Here is a 23,852-nt window from a genome sequence, read left to right as displayed (position 1 = left end):
CAAGAGATATACGGAGACAAAGTAGAGACTACTTACAATAAGACAGGGGGCTTTCCAGGACATTACTGGCACCATAACTACTACTGTGGGGGGGGGGGGGGGGAGGTGAAAAAACACCTTTCATCCAGCATGCGTACATTTGTTTTTAAAGTTTAAGCAATTAGTGAAAAGTACAGCGTTTTTTCTATTTTAATTTACTGTATTATAAAAAAATAACATAGGAGGGAAACAGTTTGGTGTCATAAATGGTGCCATAAAAGATTTTGCACACAGTGTTTGTAATAATGTTTTGCATCAAATGCTAATGAAATGCAGAATGATACAAGATGAGATGTCCACTCCGAAATCTTCATGCATTTGTCTCCCATGAAATTTGGTTTACACTGGAGTTCCCTGGTTTTCTGGAGTCTTAGCTTGTGATGATTTCCTCTTCTTTAAAAGACCTGCAGCTTGAAGTCTTTTTGTCTCTTGATATACCTATGTTGAAATGAAACAAGAAAACCTTTACATCTTACCAGTAACATGATTCATAGCTATAAGTACATAAACATGAAAGCTCTAATTTAAAGTATCTACAAAAAATAAAGATGAATAACTTAAGTGGGTTTCTACATTTTATTTTGAAATGGATAAATCAAGATACAGAAAAAACGCTAAAATCGGGTAGTACCCCTTTAAGGAGTGCTCCCAATTAACTGGTATAGATGTTAGTGGACATGCCTAAAACAGACAGGAAAAATAATAAATAGATATACCAATAAGCTTAATCTGAGAGAATAAGGAAACAAATGAAGGGGTTATAGCAACTATCAGAGATAAAGTACACAGAGTATATGTTAAACTCCCAAGTATCCTGGCTAGACAAATGTTACAATTGAACTTTATTAGCTGTTGCCAGAAGGATACAGTTGCCTCAGTGTACTCTTGCAGAAATTGTTGCTGATCCCTATAGCGTTACTGGTAATGCCAACTCAAGTATGTTGGAAAAACATTCAGACCACTCAAAAGACGAATACTCGAGCATATAAATTCAGTCAAATCAACAAGGAATATCGACACTCCAGTCTCAAGACACGTCAAGACAGTTCACAAAGGAGATCCCACTGTCCTTAATTTCTTGGGCATTGAATTAATCAAACCAGACCAAAGAAAAGGCAACTGGGATCAACGTCTAAGAAGACGTGAGTGCTACTGGATTTATCGACTACAAACGCTGTCCCCCAGGGGTCTTAACGAGGGATTCTCGTATACCCCATTTATTTAAAAGTCTCTAATACATCTCATGGACATTTTTAATCTAATTTATTTTGTATGTGTATTTCACATCTTTCACGCATATGTTGAGCACTCACCACCCGAGGACATTATTTAGCCCTCTGGTGTTCTCAAAACATTTTTTATTTTTATTTTTATTATTTTTTCTCCCCCCCCCCCCCTTATTTTTCTCCTTTTACTCCTCATTAAATATTTACCTATTTAACCTACCATTGACCGATCTGCAACTAGAGATACTAATGATAAATATGAATTTACAGTAATTCCATGACTTTAGAAATGACATCACAAAATTACTGCAACTTGCATAACGCTTACGATCCGGGAAATTTACAGTTTTCCCGGTCCCAGCAGTTGGGCCTTTAAGGAACACATATTGATACAATAACTATGTACCTCTAAGACACCCAGTAAGCATCCAACTTAAATATCTCGTTAGAATCACGGGCAGGATTGATGTCCATATCACGCCGTAGGAGCATTAGGGGGAGGGCAGTGAAGCTGTCAATCTTAGTGACGCATGTATTCCACCCACGGCATCCTCACGTGGTATACACTGACACGTCACTGATGACCGATCGGGATCTCGCTACCTGATTGGTCGAATCACATTTAAAACCGGGGGGATTTGGGCGGCAAATTTCAGCCCCTGACGAAGGAGTTTTAGACTCCGAAACGCGCGTCGGGCCTTCGTCTCAGGATATCCCTACACTTCACTGTAGCACTCACCGTGCACTCACTATGCACTTAAGGGATTCCTTCTCTGCACTTATGTTTTGTATTATTTTTTAAGCCGATAAAATTATGCTTTACGGAGAATAGGAACTTTAACAGGTAGTTGATTTGCATAGGGACCTTACTCCTAGCGCTAGTATTAGCATAGAACACCCACGAAGGTGTTAAAAGGAGTTTGTAGGGAACTAGCATAGCAGTGCTTCGAATTATCATAGGACCAAGACAGACATTCCGTGGTTTTCGATTTAGCACCTATAGCTGCCCTACTCGATTAGGGGATCATCTCATACAGGTTCTCCCCCCTATTTCCCTGTGTCTACCTGTATATTTATGATAGGTGTCCAGCAGGGGAGGATATATTATATTATTATTCTCTCCCTAATCCACTGCACCTATATTACTGGCATGTCTGCTTCAATCGGGCTATAATACATTTTTCCTATTTCCTTTGCTTTGGCTGTTAAATCATTAAGGATAACTACTCTTATCGCTGTACAGCCCTTGAAGCAGTCTCCCAGTAACGCTATAGGGATCAGCAACAATATCTGCAAGAGTACACTGAGGCAACTGTATCCTTCTGGCAACAGCTAATAAAGTTCAATTGTAACATTTGTCTAGCCAGGATACTTGGGAGTTTAACATATACTCTGTGTACTTTATCTCTGATAGTTGCTATAACCCCTTCATTTGTTTCCTTATTCTCTCAGATTAAGCTTATTGGTATATCTATTTATTATTTTTCCTGTCTGTTTTAGGCATGTCCACTAACATCTATACCAGTTAATTGGGAGCACTCCTTAAAGGGGTACTACCCGATTTTAGCGTTTTTTCTGTATTCACATTTCCCGGGTTCAAGCCCATATTAGGTGGAACTGGTACCACCACCCTGACCCCCTTTCTTTTCCCGGACTCTAGACCTCCTTTTTTGGTTGGGCATAGAATCTAGGGAAATATTTCTTCTCTTACCGGATAAATCAAGATGTTTAAATTTAGGGATGTAAATAAGAAATTGTGATGGCTAGTTTTGGGTTATTAAAGAATTACATCAGAATGTCTGTTTCTTTATACTTTATTTATTTATTTTTAACGCCCCTTAATATCCAGATGGCAACTTTGAGGAAGCTTCTATAAATTACCAGCTTATGAACATGATCCACTCTTCTGTTAACATACCTTCAATACGGTAAACTAAAAAAGCCAATGTAGCAGCCAGGAGCCTCAAAAATGAACAGACATGAAGCACACAAAGGCACATTCAGCAATTGAATCACAGCATAATATAGGGTAGGCATGCTGGACAGTGAAAGTGGGGTAACCCTAATAGTGTATTGGAATTGAAAAAGGAAAAAGTTCTAGTCCAGACTAATAAAAGAAAAGTTAAAACTTTACTTTTAATATTTTTTTTTTTTTTGCGGTTAATCAAGATCAACAGGTTACAGTGTGTGCAATAAAGGTATCCATCAGAGATCACATAGTTAAATAACAACAGCATCACATGCTTACTATAAATCCATTTTTGTAATTTTCTAGCTTAAATTCCTCATGACTGCATTAGCTATTTGACCAACTATGAACTGGAGGTTATTGGTAGGTTGCTTATGCACCCTCAAGGGTTTCAGGGTATAGGCTATATCATAGAGTAATACCGTTTAGGGTGCGTATTGAGTGTTAAAAGTCGTCATAGGTCATGTAAGAACCTAGTTTTTACCTGGTGGTTAGCCAGTAGGTAGTTGTGCCAGCTAGGTTGGCTGATTTACGTGCCCCAAAGTACTAGCTCGCTTGTTAGGGGAAGGAGCACATTAAAATAGAGGGGCAGGGGGTGGGGGTAAATAACAAGGCCTAGTGACTGGCTGTCGGCTTGCGGAGCCAGATATTGGTATCGGTCATACAGCTATACAAACTAAAAGTACATAAAAAATATTTGTGAACTAGTAGAAAAATAATACAATATCAAACATTGTTTGATAAGACTATGAGCGGCAGTATGGGCTGCAGACCATGCTGGTGTCAGGTAGGTGAGTCAGGTGTGCCCGTTCTCGTTCCTCTGGGCACAAATGGGTTGATGTTTGCGACAGTCCAAGAAGGGCTGGTGTCCATTGGTAGGCCTAGGGCCGAAGGAAAGCCGGTGCTTCTGATTTGTGCGTTAAGAGGTGCATTTCGCCTGCTTTCTCTGCCATCAGTCGATTCTGCCCCCATTTATATGTGATGGTGTGCTCTCGAAGCTGCTGTGTAATTAGCCTGAGAGACCTTCTCCATGTCAGGATGTGCCTGGAAATGTCTCTGTACAAAGTTAGGTGTGCCCCTTCAAAGGGAACCGTGGGTGAGCTTCTTGTGGCTCCCATGAAAGCCCCCCGGTCAGAGTCCCGATTAAATTTGACTAGCACATCCCTGGGAGCCCCCTGGGGAGCTTTAGGTGCTTTGGGGAGCTGAAAATAAATAGTCCACTCCTATTTGCTTTGCTTGTTTTGGTAGTAGCAGTGTGGCTATCAGCCTTCGGCAGTAATGGGGTAACTCAGAGTCAGTGAACGAGTCAGGCACCCCTCGGATCCTCACGTTCCGTGCCTTCGCCTTATCTTCTAAAGTAGCCATTTGTGTAGTCAGGGTGCTGCATTGCTGTTGCAGTGATCCCAGGGCTGCATCTGTAGCAGTTTGGGCTACCCCAACACTTTTAACGTCCTCTTCCACCATCTTCACCCTTCCTGTGAGCGTGGATATTTCCTCCCTAATCAGGGCCATGTCAGCATGAAACATTGTTTGTATTTCCTTTATTAAAGCCTTTATGTCGGCCTTCGTGGCTGGAGCTGAGTCACCTAGCTCCATGTGAGTCGCGGGCTTCGCTGGTACCTTAGGTGGAGGTGAGTGGGAGGCCGTCTGGCTCTCATCGTCCGACGAAGGCGAGGTATAGGCCCCGGCCGGCACCATCTTGCACAGGTCCGGCCGCATGGTTGTGCGCATAAAAGCTCCGATATCTCGGGAGCCCGAGCCGGGATCAGCTTTATATTTTTTCGCCTTCTTGCCCATGATGTAAGGCACACAGGAGGCGGTTGGCGGCTTGGTAAAAGTGCCGTTTTCGCCTGTATTCAGTGTTTGGGTGAATTTCTCAGAGGAGCTGCTGCAGGACGCGTCTAGCTCGCTTGGGTGCTGGCTCCGCCCCCCTTAATATTGTTTTAATTATACCAATTTAGTACAGAACTCCAATAAAAATAATATTAACTCAGGTATGTACAAAGAGCGGATAATTCATGTGTGCTCAGAGTACACAGTAAGAGGCTAATTGCTTAGAGTAAAAAATAGAGCATGTAATGCTTAGAAACTAGTAACATACATGAACAAATAGTATAGAAACATAGAATGTGACGGCAGATAAGAACCATTCGGCCCATCTAGTCTGCCCAGTTTTCTAAATACTTTCATTAGTCCCTGGCCTTATCTTATAGTTAGGATAGCCTTATGCCTATCCCACGCATGCTTAAACTCCTTTACTGTGTTAACCTCTACCACTTCAGCTGGAAGGCTATTCCATGCATCCACTACCCTCTCAGTAAAGTAATACTTCCTGATATTATTTTTAAACCTTTGTCCCTCTAATTTAAGACTATGTCCTCTTGTTGTGGTAGTTTTTCTTCTTTTAAATATAGTCTCCTCCTTTACTGTGTTGATTCCCTTTATGTATTTAAATGTTTCTATCATATCCCCCCTGTCTCGTCTTTCCTCCATGCTATACATGTTAAGATCCTTTAACCTTTCCTGGTAAGTTTTATCCTGCAATCCATGAACCAGTTTAGTAGCCCTTCTTTGAACTCTCTCTAAGGTATCAATATCCTTCTGAAGATAGGGTCTCCAGTACTGTGTACAGTACTCCAAGTGAGGTCTCACCAGTGTTCTGTACAATGGCATGAGCACTTCCCTCTTTCTACTGCTAATACCTCTCCCTATACAACCAAGCATTCTGCTAGCATTTCCTGCTGCTCTATTACATTGTCTGCCTACCTTTAAGTCATCAGAAATAATCACCCCTAAATCCCTTTCCTCAGATGTTGAGGTTAGGACACTATCAAATATTCTGTACTCTGCCCTTGGGTTTTTACGTCCAAGATGCATTATCTTGCACTTATCCACATTAAATGTCAGTTGCCACAACTCTGACCATTTTTCTAGTTTACCTAAATCATTTTCCATTTGGCTTATCCCTCCTGGAACATCAACCCTGTTACATATCTTAGTATCATCCGCAAAAAGACACACCTTACCATCAAGACCTTCTGCAATATCACTAATAAAAATATTAAAGAGAATGGGTCCAAGTACAGATCCCTGAGGTACCCCACTGGTGACAAGCCCAAGCTTCGAATATACTCCATTGACTACAACCCTCTGTTGCCTGTCACTCAGCCACTGCCTTACCCATTCAACAATATTGGAATCCAAACTCAAAGATTGTAGTTTGTTGATAAGCCTTCTATGTGCAACAGTGTCAAAAGCCTTACTGAAATCGAGGTAAGCAATGTCTACTGCACCACCCTGATCTATAATTTTAGTTACCCAATCAAAAAAATCAATAAGATTAGTTTGGCATGATCTCCCTGAAGTAAACCCATGTTGTCTCTGATCTTGAAATCCATGTGTTTTTAGATGTTCAACAATCCTATCCTTTAACATGGTTTCCATCACTTTCCCCACTACTGAAGTTAGGCTTACTGGCCTATAGTTGCCCGACTCCTCCCTATTACCTTTCTTGTGAATGGGCACAACATTCGCTAACTTCCAATCTTCTGGGACTACTCCTGTTATCAATGATTGGTTAAATAAATCTGTTAATGGTTTTGCTAGTACACCACTAAGCTCTTTTAATAGCTTTGGGTGTATTCCATCAGGTCCCATTGACTTATTTGTCTTTACTTTTGACAGATGAAATAGAACCTCTTCCTCTGTAAACTCACGTGTAATAAATGACTCATTTATCCTTTTTCTTAACTGAGGTCCCTTTCCTTCATTTTCATCTGTAAATACCGAACAAAAATATTCATTGAGGCAGTCAGCTAGACCTTTATCCTCATCTACATACCTTCCTTCTTTTGTTTTTAATCTAACTAATCCTTGTTTTACTTTTCTTTTCTCATTTATGTATCTAAAAAAGGTTTTGTCCCCCTTTTTTACTGACTGTGCTATTTTCTCTTCTGTGTGTGATTTGGAAGCTCTTATAACTTGCTTAGCCTCTTTCTGCCTAATCTTATAGGTCATTCTGTCTTCCTCACTCTGGGTTTTTTTATAATTACTAAAGGCTAACTTTTTGTTTTTTACTATTTTGGCTACATCTGTGGAGTACCACAGTGGTTTCTTGAATTTTTTGCTTTTACTGACAAGCCTAATGCAATTTTCTGTTGCCTTCAGTAGTGCAACTTTTAAATAATCCCATTTCTTTTGGACTCCATTTAAATTGCTCCAGTCTGATAATGACTCCTTTACACATATTCTAATTTTGGAAAAGTCTGTTTTTCTAAAGTCTAAAACTTTTGTTTTTGTGTGGTGTGACTCAGTCACTGTTCTTATATTAAACCACACTGACTGATGATCACTGGATCCTAAACTTTCACCTACAGTAATATCTGATACCAAATCTCCATTTGTTAACACTAAATCTAGTATGGCCTCTTTACGAGTTGGCTCCTCAACGACTTGTTTTAGAGACAATCCCAGTAGGGAGTTTAGAATATGTGTGCTCCTGGCACAAGTAGCTATTTTTGTTTTCCAATTTACATCAGGAAGATTAAAGTCACCCATGATGATAACTTCCCCCTTCATTGTCATTTTAGCTATTTCTTCAACTAGTAGATTATCTAACTCTTCAATTTGTCCTGGGGGCCTATAAATCACACCTACACGAGTTACTGTGTGATTACCAAATTCTAACGTAACCCAAACTGACTCTATGTTCGCCTCACTAACCTTTATTAGGCTAGATTTTATGCTATTCTTTACATACAGGGCCACCCCTCCCCCTTTCTTGCCTTCCCTGTCTTTTCTATATAAAGAGTACCCTGGTATTGCTATGTCCCAGTCATTTTTCTCATTATACCATGTCTCAGTAACAGCGACTAAATCTACACTATCAGTTGCCATTATTGCCACAAGTTCATGGATCTTATTCCCTAAACTGCGAGCATTTGTAGACATGACTCTAAGCTTAGCATTTTTTAACACACTTGCTACAGGCACCTTCTGTCCTTGTTTTGGGGGACAATTGGATTGATGTTTTATCACCCTTTTGCCCCCCCCTCCTAGTTTAAATACATCCTAGCAAAACCTCTGAACTGCTCACTGAGAACATTTGTTCCCTTTTGAGAAAGATGCAAACCATCTTTTTTGTACAGTTTATTTCCATTCCAAACAGAGCTACCATGAGCAATAAAGCCAAATCCTTGCTCCCGACACCATTCACCAAGCCACAAGTTAAAGTCCCTAATACGCATCCGCCTGTCATTCTGAGTGTTATGCACAGGCAGAACTTCAGAGAATGACAATGTGGAAGCAACCTGCCGTATATCATTGGCAAAAACACTAAAAACTTCCTTAACCTCTGAAACCTCATTGCAAGCCAAGTCATTTGTCCCTAAATGGACAAGTACATCCAATTCCCCTTCCTGCTTTGCTTGCTTAACAATATTACAGATACGTCTCCTGTCTCTGTGAGCAGTAGCTCCGGGAAGACACCTCACAAGACCACCATTGTCCATCTCCACACCTCTTATGATGGAATCCCCCACCAACAACTGCTTTCTATTCGGCCTCACCATAGTCTTCAAGCCTCTCTGCACAACACCACTAGCCTCAGTGCCTCTCTGCACAACACCACTAGCCTCAATGCCTCTCTTCACAACACCACTAGCCTCAGTGCCTCTCTTCACAACACCACTAGCCTCAGTGCCTCTCTTCACAACACCACTAGCCTCAGTGCCTCTCTTCACAACACCACTAGCCTCAGTGCCTCTCTTCACAACACCACTAGCCTCAGTGCCTCTCTTCACAACACCACTAGCCTCAGTGCCTCTCTTCACAACACCACTAGCCTCAGTGCCTCTCTGCACAACACCACTAGCCTCAGTACCTCTCTGCACAACACCACTAGCCTCAGTGCCTCTCTGCACAACACCACTAGCCTCAGTGCCTCTCTGCACAACACCACTAGCCTCAGTGCCTCTCTGCACAACACCACTAGCCTCAGTGCCTCTCTGCACAACACCACTAGCCTCAGTGCCTCTCTGCACAACACCACTAGCCTCAGTGCCTCTCTGCACAACACCACTAGCCTCAGTGCCTCTCTGCACAACACCTGTAGCCTCAGTGCCTCTCTCCACGACACCACTACACTCTGAAAGTGCAGAAAATGAATTATGTAGAGCAACAGACTGTGCAATATGCCTTTTATCCCCAACTTCAAGTCTACCAGATCCTACAGTAATCCATCTGCAATTCCTAGTATGTCTCTGCGGCAGTGGTTTTGCAGCAGTTCCAGCCTGAGTTTGTTTACCAGGTAATTTACAAATCTCAGACTTCAAAAATACAATCTCCTGCCGCAAAATAGAGAACTGTCTACAGATTAGACAACAACCAAACCTCCAAAAAGTGGAACGTGAAACAAATGCAAAGCAACTATTACAATGAACTAAGTCTGCCATTCCAATGAGGTGAATAATTTAAATCAAACAAACCTTAACTTTTTATTTATCCTCCTGAATACCTCGGATTACCTCCAGCTTATCTCCAGAATATCTCCAACCACACACACACTTAGAAGCAACACTCTCCAGAATATCTCCAACCACACACACACTTAGAAGCAACACTTAGATGAAGCAACCAAGCTCTATTAGCCAAGCTAATGACAACAGCCCTTATATACTCCTCAAATCACCTCCCACTAGGAAAGTTTAAAACCTGGGTAGGCCTCTGCTTATTAGCAAACAATAGCTAATTTAAATAGCAATCAATAGCAAGTAGCTACCTAATCCAATTAAATGCCTTATAATTACCAACAGGAAATCAAACCTTGTGCAGTCAGTAACCTTTTCCTACAGATGAATCTTACCTGTAACAGTAAAAAAGAACTCTTAGCACAACTCTTAGACAGTTGAAGCTTCTGTAAAACTCTCCAGAATATCTCCAACCACACACACACTTAGAAGCAACACTTAGATGAAGCAACCAAGCTCTATTAGCCAAGCTAATGACAACAGCCCTTATATACTCCTCAAATCACCTCCCACTAGGAAAGTTTAAAACCTGGGTAGGCCTCTGCTTATTAGCAAACAATAGCTAATTTAAATAGCAATCAATAGCAAGTAGCTACCTAATCCAATTAAATGCCTTATAATTACCAACAGGAAATCAAACCTTGTGCAGTCAGTAACCTTTTCCTACAGATGAATCTTACCTGTAACAGTAAAAAAGAACTCTTAGCACAACTCTTAGACAGTTGAAGCTTCTGTAAAACTCTCCAGAATATCTCCAACCACACACACACTTAGAAGCAACACTTAGATGAAGCAACCAAGCTCTATTAGCCAAGCTAATGACAACAGCCCTTATATACTCCTCAAATCACCTCCCACTAGGAAAGTTTAACACCTGGGTAGGCCTCTGCTTATTAGCAAACAATAGCTAATTTAAATAGCAATCAATAGCAAGTAGCTACCTAATCCAATTAAATGCCTTATAATTACCAACAGGAAATCAAACCTTGTGCAGTCAGTAACCTTTTCCTACAGATGAATCTTACCTGTAACAGTAAAAAAGAACTCTTAGCACAACTCTTAGACAGTTGAAGCTTCTGTAAAACTCTCCAGAATATCTCCAACCACACACACACTTAGAAGCACAAATTAATGTCAGCAACTGTTACAATTAAAATGCACAGATAGCCACAGAGTTGCTTCAGAATTGGTAGGGTAGTGTTAATATTGAGTGCATAAGAATATATAGTGCAATCTAAGATTAACAGAATGATGTCTAGATGCAAAGACTAAAGAAAGGTTAACAGGAGAGATGATACTAACAAGCTGTATCAATCCTGCATATCGGTATGAGGAGAAAAAAAAAAAAAAGGTACTGTTTCGAAAGCAAAAAGAGAAGTCCTGCGCTTAGTCCCATTACTGCAGGGCCAGCAGCAACGACTACAATACACATCAGCCCCAATATATAGTAAAAACCAAAGAAAAGATCCCTATGTACATTTTCTTTTCTTTGGTTTTTACTATATATTGGGGCTGATGTGTATTGTAGTCGTTGCTGCTGGCCCAGCAGTAATGGGACTAAGCGCAGGACTTCTCTTTTTGTATTTGTATTTACTTTGTTTCACACAGCCTGGTTACAATGCTGCTGCCCATCCCATGTGTTCCCTATTAAGGGTTAATAAGTATAGGGGTGTATATAAAAAATACCCCTTTCTGTCTCATTAGAGATATCTTTGCCAGAAGCTCAAGGAAGCAGGCTGAAGGGTCAGTGTTAGGACCCGCTTAGGGGGGTCTGCCTTGACGTTGGCAGGCGGGCATTCCCTCCAATGGCCATTGGAGCAACTAAATGACCTCCATTTGTCTAAATATACATAGGGATTAAGGAGAAAGCGCAAGTAACATTTTCTTTTCACTGTTTCGAAAGGACAGTTGTGAATTAAAAACGGTTCACTGCTGGTATATCCAAAAGAAATAAAACTTAAGCAGTTATGTAGTATCCCCTCACTCCCCCCACTGGAAAAAATTACAGGACAAAATTTTAACTAGTTATGAACAGAACCCAACCCTCAACTTAGATGTGCCTTCGAGGGCAGCTAAAATAAACCTGGCAGCACTATATGGTCATAATGCTACTTGCAGGGGTGACAGACAAGATAATAAGGCCTTTGACTAAACTGTGTCTTAATGGGCACCTAGGCTATATTCAAACGGTTTCTAGCTAGCAGTAACAAACAGGCTCTGTCCCGATGTAACTTGGATATAAGCAAATCTAATAAAAATGTAATCATGTATTTCTGGCTCATTATGAGGAACTTAAGGCAAGTAGTTTGTTAATAAAATCAGAAGCGAGCATCTAAAGTAAAATAATAAAGGAGTAAACCGATAACCTGAGACTCATTCCTAATCCTAGAAAGCGTAATTTCAATTTACAATCACTTCAAAAGGAATGCAAATGGATATACACATTAAAAAACAAAAAACTTTCACACCAATGGGTTGAAATAAAGAATGCAATTATACACCCAATATCCATAGGTAAAGTTAGCATATGGATTTTTTTCCCTCAAGTATAATTTTAAATACTTCAGTTATGTTTCTTAGATTAGTTATCACTATGTAATTTCATTTATTTTACTCTTACTTTGTACATACCATGGTTATTACTATTTTTATCGGAGTTCTGTACTAAAAAAGATTTTATAAAAATGTTATTAAAAAAGTTAAGTTTTAATTTTCTTTTCGGTTATTAGTCTGGACAAGTACTTTTTCATTTTTCAATAAGAGAAAATAGGAGTGGGTGTCAGCTATGAAAGCAGTAGCATGGATCTTAATTAATCACAGCTATCCACTAAATCGAAATCTCCAGGATTCAAAACAAATGTTAAATTCTAGACCAAAATAGTGAAACTGAAAAAAAATTTAAGGGACACTATAGCCGCCAGAACCATTAGTGCTTAATGTAGTGGCTCTGGTGTCTATAGCCTGCAGGCTGAGAACTGTAGATTCTGCATTTTCAGAGGGCCACAAGAGGTGCTTCCTAGTCCAGTGTTGGACAGTATGCAGCACTGGCCTTTAATGTTCCCCGTAGAGATGCTTTGAGTAAATGCATTTTTAGGAGGAGATGCGGATTTTCGCAGCTGGGCAATTTGCAGCGCATGTGCAATATCCTCCCAATGCTTTCCAATAGGAAAGCATTGGATTGGCTGAGATCATCAAGATTGGTTATCACAGCCATGGAGGCAGAGCTAACCACCAGCCTTTAAGACACTACCAATCAATAATTTGGCAAGACCTGTATGTATCACCTTTGCACCAGCATTTTATTCAATGCAGAACAGAATCCATGTAAATAACAAAGAAGTTAGCCATACCTTTAAGCACAGTGCTTTCTTTGCCAACCACCTACGAGTGGCCCGTCTGTAGTACTCTGGGGGGAATGTATATTCGATGCCCAGCTGTTTGCACACATTCTCAAATGCATCGTAATGAGTGAGGCGCAAATTTTTCAGCAGTTTCTTGCGTCGGTCCATGGACATCAGCATTTTGCGTTTGTTTGCCTTGTCCTTCATGAACAGAAACAGTAGTGAGAAAAAAAAAAATAAGCCTAAATGAGAAGGGCATCCAAAACACCTCAATACAGCGACTGCAATGGCTGTTACACATTTAAATAAAATCCTATCCATCTCAGTTCCTTGCGGTATTGAAAACAGGACTCCCTTATTAAGTAGAAGTGCACACAGGATCCTCCTCCAATATGGACCTTTCTGCCATAGGACAGAACTCACTTTTTCCTTGCATATCAGCATTTGCTTTCAGAAACTTTGTGTAAAAGGAAAATAAAGTTTATTCCCTTTGGAAATCTGATTTTGCTGTATTAGATGTCTAAAATTGAGCTGGCAAGTAAAAATTTAAGCCTTCATTCATATATCAATACAATTGTCAGTACAGAATAGTGGCAATAGCCAGTGCACACAGAGAATGACTTATTTTGTTCAGTTTTGACTCTTTTACTGAACTTATTTTAATAAAACGAAAGTAACCGCTCATGCACAGGTCAGGCAGTTCTAGGTTTGCTCACCTCAACATAATCTGATCTAAGGAAATGTAAATATCCATATGGCTCAAGATGGGATGATACAAGCAGTCAATCCTTAAACTTTTCCCACTTTCCATGTCTGCTTACCTTTGGATGCTTTTGAATGTGCTCTTGGAAATTCCTGATCCTGGCTGTCATCTTTGCAACTACAGCGAGAAGAGATGTGTGTTAGGAGTGAGCAACTTTATCAAGTCTGTAAAATCCAGGGTTACATAAATTGTTGCACTGTAACTCTGGTCACCCTTACCCAACTGAGACTAGTGGAAGAGAAACAGGAAAATATGTCCCTCAACACCTAGTCAAAGATGCGAATTTTCTACAAAGACGCTATATTGCAAAATAAACCAAAAAACTAATGGATGGCCGGAGCCTAAAAAAAGGATCCTAACCTCACTAAGATACCTCCAATGTTAGAACATTCTAAGGTAATAGCAAATAATAACTTTATTAGTAACAGAGAACCAATAACACACAATGTGCCCCTCAATTAAAAGTGAGGTGAATTAAATAGTCAAAATCTAGACTACCGTACTTAATGCAGTTAAAAAGAATGGGGAGTCAAGGGTTAAACTGGGATGGTCTACAAAAGGGCTTAGGTCGCTAAGTGGTAATTGCATATAACAAGCAACCTTAGAAGTCTTGTATTTAAATCCCTTAGTACAACTAGTAGGTGCTGAAGTAACTATAAATAGTAGAGATGGATAAACAGAGGGGCGCAAAGACAATACATAAAGAAGAACCCCAGATTTGTTATATATAAAAGGAGGTTCTGCAGAGAAACATACAATTTGCAAGTCAGCTTTGTGAATGGGGAGTCACTGATTGGCTGAGAGCATCAGCTGACGGCTCTCAGCCAATCAGCAGTGCCTCTGCCCAGTGGCACTCCATTCTTGCTGAATCTAAAAATTCTGAAGCCTGATGCAGTCTGGAGGGAGTAGACATTGCCACTGGAGACAACATAGTTAAACTGTTCGAATACGATTTAACCCCTTGAGTTAAAAGTGCCTCCAGGAGCCTCCTGGCACCATAACTTCATTTAGATGAGGTTGTTTTGGTGCCTTGAGTGTCCCTTTAAGTAATAACCCACATAGTGTTTTTTTTTTTATTATTATTTATTTATTTCATCCATTTGGTTTACTTAGGACAAAAGAACATGTGAGTGTTGCAATTAAGAAAGATTTCAGCATTTGAGGTAAAAAAGGAGAAATAAAGAAACAGTAATTTCTCAACACAGCAATAAACACATTTTGCTCAATCACACAAGAACAGTAAGGAAAACCTCAATGGTTCTCAAAGAGAGCTCCCTGGATTCTTGCAAGTGACTGCACAGAGCAAATTTAAGCAACAACGGACTGGTGAAAGTAACTAGTATAAGAAGGCTTGCATTAACACATGTTTATGTGTATTCATGTGGTAGCAAAGTTAGTGTAGAATTAGAGGAAAGCAGAACACTAGGGGACACTTCAGTATCTAAAACACTCATTATCTTATCTGTACTTAATGTTCTACCACCTAATTCAACACATCCACCATGCATCTCATTCCCCGCAAGGATGTGAAATATCAATGACAAAGAGCTACCATGGGCTGATGGACTACTACGAATTACTAATCCATACATTTACCGGTAAATATTTTATTAGCAAATGGTACCACTTAATGCTACCTTTTATTGGAATCTTAAATGTGTGTGGGTAATCACCGAGGCAGTTACTTGAGAGGAGAGCACCAAATAAAATGGATAGATAGATAGACATAACAAGCCAAATCAGTGTGTGTGGGGGTTCCATTTAATTGTTTTAAGAGTTATTTACTTTTGCCATAAACCAACCACACAGGTTTAGTACAAAATGAGAGCAAACACATGGAGGCCACGCGGTTCCATTTATCAGGCATTGTGAAATCTATTACACAGGATGAGAAATCCATTTTAACGTTAACACCAGATTTGTGCCTGTTCAAAAAAATCCCAGAAAATTCAAATAAAATTTGAAGAAAAAAAAAAAAAATTAGGATTGGATATATATATATATTGTCTACAACCAGATATTGGAAACAGACAAAATAACATAGTTAAAGAAGCTTTACACTGATATTGGATAATAAACGCTATGAGATGGCACTTGGACAACAATCTTCTATGAGTGGCCAAATAAGATTTCTTTGGAATGTATGGGGAAGATAATATTAAAAGTTCATATTCCCTATAATTTATACACTTAGTTGACCAGTTTTGATACTTAATTCTATAGTTGTGTCATTATATATCTTCAGTTACTTTGCATATATTTTAAAATATTGTTGCGCTGATTGTGCAATTGAAAAATTGCATTGTTTGATTATTAACATTACCCAAAGGCTTTGCCCCCTTTTTTTGTCCCCCCCTTGTTAAAATTTTAAAGGTTTCTAATATTAATATTTTGAAAAACTTTTCAATAAAAACATTTGACTAGCAATTCACAGATAACAAAAAAATAAAGTAAATGGCCATAACTAATCTTAAAGGGAAACTATAGTACCCCTCCCCACCCTCTACCCTTGTGGTGCAGAAGGGGTTAAAAACTCCTATCACTTATCTGATTCCAGCGCCGATGACCCTCGGCCCTGGTTCAGGCTCCTCTCCTGCAGATGTCAGTTGGCAGGTGACAACGGCATATTGCCCATGCAATCGCTGCGCTCGCATTAGGACTTCCCTCATAGGAAAGCACTGTATAATGCTTATCTATGGGATTTTGGGTGACGCTGGATGTCCTCATGCATGGCATAAAGATTTCTAGTGTCAGGTAGGCGACCAAAAGATCCTCTAGTGGCGGTCTGTTAGACAGCCAATAGAGGTGAAGATAACCCTGGCAGGTAATTATTGCAGTTTATCCAAATTTCCAAAAAAAACTGCAATAATTTAAGGGACCGGGGACACTGCACCCAGACCACTTCAATGAGCTGAAGTGGTCTGGGTGACTATTGTGTTTCTTTAAAGTAACACTTTAGGCACCCAGACCACTTCATCTCAGTGAGCACTGCAGGTGTAATCGCCTTCGATCCTTGCAGGCAGTGTGCCTGCAAGGATAAACTTGAATGTCCCATCTCTCCTCCTGCATTTGGTAAATTTGTATTTGTATTTTTTTTTTCCCCTCATTTGTCAACCCAGCACCTTTCCTGCATCCCATCCAGTAAGTACGGTCAGATCAAATGATTATCTATGAGAAGTAGTTGACTGGATCACGGAGAGAGAAGCAGTGATGTCGTATGGTAGTGGAAACCAGCTAGGAATACTTCATGCAGTACTGGATCCCAGGTAAGTTTTAACTTAATTTAATAGGGTTTTGACATTAATAAAGAGAATGTGGACATACTTACTAATGCCCAATAGATTATAGATTAAAAACAACTTATTGTGAAAAAGTCATCTTTTAAATTGTTCCCATCTAACATGAATTGGTAAATGCTGGTCCTTGTTCATATGACATTACTAAATTAAAAAGTAAAGATTATAGCCTGATGTAGTGCTACATGTGTTCACAGAGCGTCCCCTATTCATCCTTTAGAAAAGACAGACAGCTGGGAAAGTGCTCTTCCTGATTTATGTGCACCAAACAAAAGTAGACATCAATGAAGACAGAACACTGTAATTGCCTCTTAATGCTTCATGGACAAAATTCTCCATGAGAAGACCTAGATTGTCTGGCAGATGATCAGCACTTAAAGGAAAACTATAGGGTCAGGAACACAAACATGCATTCCTCGCCCTATTGTGTTAAACCCACCATCTAGCCCCACTGTCCCTCCTTGCCTCCCTAAATATAGTAAAATCTTACTTGAATTAAAGTCTGCAGCTGCTGGCTCTGCCCCTGTCTACTGACATATGCAGAAGTGTTGTTCTGAACCAATCACAATGCTTCCCCATAATTTTGGAGGAGACTGTCAATGAGGCAGATCAGGGGCAAAGCCAACACAAATCAAACACAGCTCTGGGAAATCAGCATCTCCGAATATATATGAATTGAATCAATGCATCTCTATGCAGTGTCAGCATGCAGAGGGTGGAGACACTGAATGGCAGTGTTGCACACTAGGCAGGAATGACCCAGGAAGCACCTCTAGTAGCCATTTGAGTGGCCAGTGTATGAATGACTGCAACTATCACTAGGCTGTAATGTAAACACTGTATTTACTCTGAAAAAACACTGTTTACTGCAAAAAGTCTAAAGGGAATGATTCTACTCACCAGAACAAATACAATAAGCTGTAGTTGTGCTGGTGACTATAGTGTCCCTTTAAGATCTCCTGGTGGGTGAGGTTTTTATTTCTAATACTGGATGAAGTGCAAGCAACCTTCAGATATCTGCTTGTTCTTGCACTGCCAATTCTCATCTGTAAGATTTTTGAAGGAATTCCTTACCCCAAGCCATCACATTCTCCCCTAGATTCCAGTACTTTAAGTCACTGAAAATACAGTGAGCAGGGGGAGAAAGTTTGTCTCACTAGTGTGTGTGATGATTCTCTTGTCCCTCTCAGTTCCCTCGCCTCCATAGTCCAACTTACTCTACTTTCACACACACACACACACACACACACACACACCACTTTCAATAGCTTATTTCGGCACAGGTCACATCTTATCAGTCAATCCCTCCTCTCTTCTGACATGCGGTTATTTTTGTTTGTTTGTTTGTTTGTTTAGACCTTTTCCTCGTAGATTGTAAGCTCGTTTGAGCTCTCCTATTGCCTCTTATTATTTTGTATGTCAATTACTTGTTGCCAGTTATCCCGATTTTATAATTGTAAAGTGCTACAAAATATGTTGGTGCTATATAAATAACAATAATGAGATACTAATGAATAACATAAGTATATATCCTCTTATCATCCCAGCAGACTATTTAAACAAATCCTGAGAAGCAAAGGAGGAACTAAAACTCTAAAAATAGCATCACTGATCCAGGATCCTATGGCTGCAGTTATTGCCCCACAGGAAGGAGGACAACAGCAACATCACTTGCCAAGCTGCTGCCTCCTTGTGATTTATGTATCAACCATTAATCCCAACAGCTATGATATGTCAAATCGCGTTTACTACCATCATATACTCACTTCTGACTTCGGGGGAGCTGTCATCATTTGGATTTCTCTTGACCTTCTCCACCAACTGTTGTGTTTTCACCCTAAGCTTTTCCGACTGCATTAAAAACAAAGCAGAATATATGAATTGTAGAGAACATCTGAAAGTATAAATGGTAAGGTATCATATGATGTTTATTTAATATAGTATTTTTAAAATATTTGAATGGACATGCACAGTTTGTAATGTGCATTGTAATTTTCACCACATTTCTCATAATTTAGAAAGTTGTTAAATTCACCTTATTTCCAGAGCCATGCTGGCCCCACCCCTGCTCTGCCTACTTGGCAGAGATTATCAAACTTCATAATCTCAGCCAACCCAATACTTTCCATAGAAAAGTTTTGAGGGGCTATTGGGCATGCTCGGCAAAACATCAAACTGCGTCAATCAGCATCTCCTCATGGAGATGCATGGAGTGGAGACGCTAAACGCCAGTACCCAGGAAGCACTAGTGGCTGTATGCGTGACTGCCACTAGAGGTGTTCCTGGGCAGTAATTCAAACACTGTCTTTTCTCTGAAAGAAAGTTGTAAAGTGGCCAAGGACAACATGTAACTTGCAAGTCTCAGTCAGACTATAAACAGAAAGGTCCCAGAAGAAAAAATTGAACAAGTCAATTTAAACATTATAATAACTGCAAGGGCACATATTATATTATATACGACATCATAGCGGCACATGTGTAGCGTGAAACAACTGACACCAATATTATGAGTATGTCTAACTTAATTTAGAAAAAGCAAGCTGGCAGCAATTTCAGCTCTGCATGTAATTAGGATTTAATTTTTTATTTTTGTGGCGCCATTGGTGCAACTATTGGATATAGAAGGAGGACTGTGCTTTTGTCATTTAAGTATATTATTTTTAAAATAGCTACATTGTAGCTATTAGGCATACAGTGTTCACAAAAAAAGCAATTTGTAAATGGTTACTCCAAACATAACTATTACAGCAGGCTGTAGTGGGTATGATGTTAGGAGTACACTGGCGTGGTTCTCATTTTGTAATGGTTTGCCTTTTACGTGGTTCCTGCTAGGCACCGAAGCTCCCACTATTGCAGCTAAACCAATTACAGCTTCTGGAGAGAAGCAGATGCTGCTATTGTATTCACTCACCTTTCTGAATGGGCAGCTAGAGGATCAGTGAAAAAAATTAAACTTTTTTTTTTTGTACCACACCAGCAACCAGAAACCATGTTTCAGACTTTGGGGGTTAAACCATTACTTAACATTTTCACTGTTAAACTTAAGGTAAAAATGCGCCTGAGACCCGCACACACACACCATTACAACTACACTGCGATGAGGTTGCTTTGGCGTACAGAGGGTCCCTTTAAGATTCTCTGAATAAGCCTAATATGTGCAGCTATTGAAGGTGACCAGAGAACATTCGGTAGAGGTTACTGACCTGACTTGCCATTTCTAGAGACATTAACCGCTTAACAACATCATCAACACTGCAGAGAGGAAACACAAGTTGAAATAGTAGATAAGAACATGTCATAAGACATTCTTTATAACTGTCACAGACCATGCAGTAAAAAAATAAATAAAAAAATTACTGCAAGTGCACTCATATAGAAAAGTGTCAGTAGAAGGCAGATAACTCCCTCACTAATCAGAAACCTTTCGATCTCATTGATAAGGTCTGATCTTATTCCATATAAACCCACAATCACTTCCTATTACAACAACCTTCCCAAACACCTCACTTACTCCTCTTCTAACTGTACATCTGCATAATCCTTCTGCAACATGGTGGGAGGCAAGTCATCAAGCTGGCTTGGGCTATCTGCAACAATGTAAAAGAGAACACAAATAAATACACCCGCATAGGATATGAACGATCGTACTGATCTCCCTTCAGCATTATTTAAATGACACCAGTAAAAGTAGTCCATTGCTAACAAAGATAATCTTGCAATTATCGGTTATTAGTGACAGGTATTTTAGTAAACATGTTATACTAGTAAACAGCCTTATTAGGGGGTATCTTGTGGCAATTGTAAATCCAAAGGCAAATATGTTGCCACAGGAATATTGGTATATTTTACAACATGAAATGATCTTGGAAGCTATACGGATTGTAAAATCTATCAGCATATTTCTCACTATTTTGTGGTCATGCAGTTACGGATTAGCAAGATCCTAAAATTCACTTTCCCATTGGTTAGGATAGGTAAATCATATAATCACAGTGCAGGCAGCTGTCCATAATCAAGTTACTGTGGCAACACTGCCATCTCCATTGTAATAGAGTAGACTTGTCTGACACTAGAAAAGTCTTGTAAAACTTTATTTTATATTACTATTGACAAATCACAAAAATTTTGGGCTCTAATAATAAAAAAAAAAATTTAAAGTAGGTGGAAAAGTGGCATTGCATAACTAGATTTTGTCGAGGTGCACACTGTTATAATCTATTCTAGCATATTTAGGTACGATTTATTACACTGAAGTTTCCTAAAGGCAATTTTAAAAAAATAAGCTAAAATAGGCCACAATCCAGTCGCTGAGCACACTATGTAGTATATGAAAGTGCTTATATAATTACCTTGCTTTTTCATCTGTGCATAATTTCTAACATGAACAATGCAGGCACCTAAACAAAGGGAAAAATAAACATCAAAACCTGGTGATACAAAAATGTGGAGAGAGGTCAATAAGAAAAGCAGTAGAGTGAAATGGGATATGGAAAATGACGTACTGGCACTTTTAGATCTGTTATTTTGGTGTGATTATGTGATTGGGCAGATAAGCCCAGTTGCATCCACTAACATATCTCTTTTGTAATTACACTTATATTGTAATAGTAAATGTTACCAGTTAGGCGTCAACAATGTCAATGCGCCATTGGCTAAAAAAAAAAAAGATTCACTGCAGTCATACCTGTTCCTGCTTTACCTGGACAAGGTGAACACACAATGTAAAGATGGTGCACTTTCTATCTACATAGTCCCCCCCCCCCCCCCCAACTGCAGACTACATACCAAAACTGGTCATATTCACAAATATATAAATATTGGTAAGGCAATAATACAGCATGACATTGATAAATCACACCATGTATTCCAGGGGCTTCTATAGTATTTATAGTATTCTAATAACAAAATGCACACAACATTGCTTAGTCCAGATGATCAATATTAACTGAGGGCTCAGTAAATCAAATAACTCTGATTCTGTTAGTCTTGTCTTCCCACCCCTAGGTCATGCTTTGGTGTCACTCACGTGTTTCCAGGGCTCTCCATGCAGCAAAGCAGCTCTGACTGCCTGTCAGGCGGCCTCCCGAGCCGGGGAGCAGCCCAGTCCCCCGGCCCAGTCCCTCACACAGCACTCTCCGCAGCAAAAACATCCTCAATCCCGGACATTCACCGAGGGCCAGCAAATGTCACACGGAGGCAGACATGTTGGATAGGAAGAAGTAATCGAGCGTAGAACCCGATTAAAGTAGCATTGCCCCCTAGTGGATATATGACAGTATGCAGGCACTGCCAGATCGAATTCAGGACTCCAGTTACAATTTTGTTTTTGATAAGCTTTACAAAGGATTTAATATTTTTGGATACACTTTTAAAATGATTTAATATTAAGAAAAAAATTATGTATATATATATATATATATATATATATATATATATATATATATATAAACAACATTTTTGTATTTATCCAAAAATATAAAACCATGTGAAAAGTTTAAATAACAAGAAGCACAAGAAATTCTGCAGGCACCCAAGGTGTTCAAGCCGCAGACAGTTTTAATAGAACAATAAAAGGAGCAGCAACGTTTAAACCGACTAAGAGGTCCTTTTCTGTTCTATTAAAACTGCCTGCGTCTTGAACACCTTGAGTGCCTGGAGAATTTCTTGTGTTGTCTTATCGTTGTGGGATTGCTGGTCCTGCTCCGGAGCACCAGGTGGCTGCTGAGATTGAGTGTGGCTCGTATTGTCATTTTTGCAATATAGCTCCCAACTCTGGCATAATATGAATTGGGATGCCTGTGGGAAGGCGGGGGGAGGGATTGCGCCACTGGTACTGATCAATCTGAATGACTGGCAGGTCAGTCTGGTGTGAATACACTGAAGACTGACCCTTCAGGAAGTTTTCTGTGCTCAGTGCTCTGCAAGTTCCTAAACATAGTATGAATGCATTTAATGATGCGCTCACACTGTGGATGTTAAGGACAGTTTCAAAAGTGGGACACCAAGCAACTAAGTTGGGAGATCAAGACAGAACCCAAAATTGGTCTGTCCAGTTTGGGAGGCCTGAATTAATATTATTTGTATTTATATAGCGCCAGCTTTTTCTGCAGCTCTTTACAATAAAAGGGAAATTTAACAAATAAGGCCTGAATTATTATTATTATTATTATTATTGGTTTTTATAAAGCTACCAGCTTATTCTGCAGCACTTTACAATAAAAGGGAAATTTAACAAATAAGGCCTGAATTATTATTATTATTATTATTGGTATTTATAAAGCTTCCAGCTTATTCTGCAGCACTTTACAATAAAAGGGAAATTTTACAAATAAGGCCTGAATTATTATTATTAATATTATTATTATTGGTATTTATGAAGCTACCAGCTTATTCTCAGCACTTAACAATAAAAGGGAAATTTAACAAATGAGACAATAAGTGTAACAGGAACAATAGGTAGTTGAGGGCCCTGCTTAAACGAGCTTACAGTCTAGAGGAGGTGGGGTATAAAACCTAATAGGAAGGGTATTGAGAGAGAAAGTAAATAGACATGGTGGTAAAGTAGCAGAACTGGAGGTGACAGTGGAGTTGAGGTCTTAATTAGTGCGTTCATTCTCCAGTTCACTCTCACAAACTGTGCTACCTTCTCTCCCTGTCACCTTGTCACTATCCCCCATGATGTCCTTCCTAT

The 23,852-nt window shown here is 39.6% G+C and overlaps 1 protein-coding gene across 1 annotated transcript; it reads right to left on the bottom strand.

Annotated features, from left to right (window-relative positions):
* Positions 1-366: 366 nt before the first annotated feature.
* MRPS15 (mitochondrial ribosomal protein S15) lies at positions 367-22,385 on the bottom strand. Its single transcript, XM_063454612.1, has 8 exons — positions 22,188-22,385; positions 21,511-21,558; positions 20,673-20,748; positions 20,365-20,413; positions 18,928-19,012; positions 13,924-13,982; positions 13,112-13,303; positions 367-477 (listed from the first exon to the last, which is right to left on the bottom strand). The coding sequence occupies exons 1-8, from the start codon at positions 22,309-22,311 to the stop codon at positions 379-381; spliced, it is 732 nt and encodes a 243-aa protein (XP_063310682.1). The 5' UTR covers positions 22,312-22,385; the 3' UTR covers positions 367-378.
* Positions 22,386-23,852: the final 1,467 nt, after the last annotated feature.

This window comes from Pelobates fuscus, chromosome 1 (genome assembly GCF_036172605.1).
Source record: "Pelobates fuscus isolate aPelFus1 chromosome 1, aPelFus1.pri, whole genome shotgun sequence".
Classification (NCBI taxonomy): Eukaryota; Metazoa; Chordata; class Amphibia; order Anura; family Pelobatidae; genus Pelobates; species Pelobates fuscus.
Note: the sequence above shows the minus strand (reverse complement) of the source record. Positions and strands in the feature narration are given on the sequence as shown.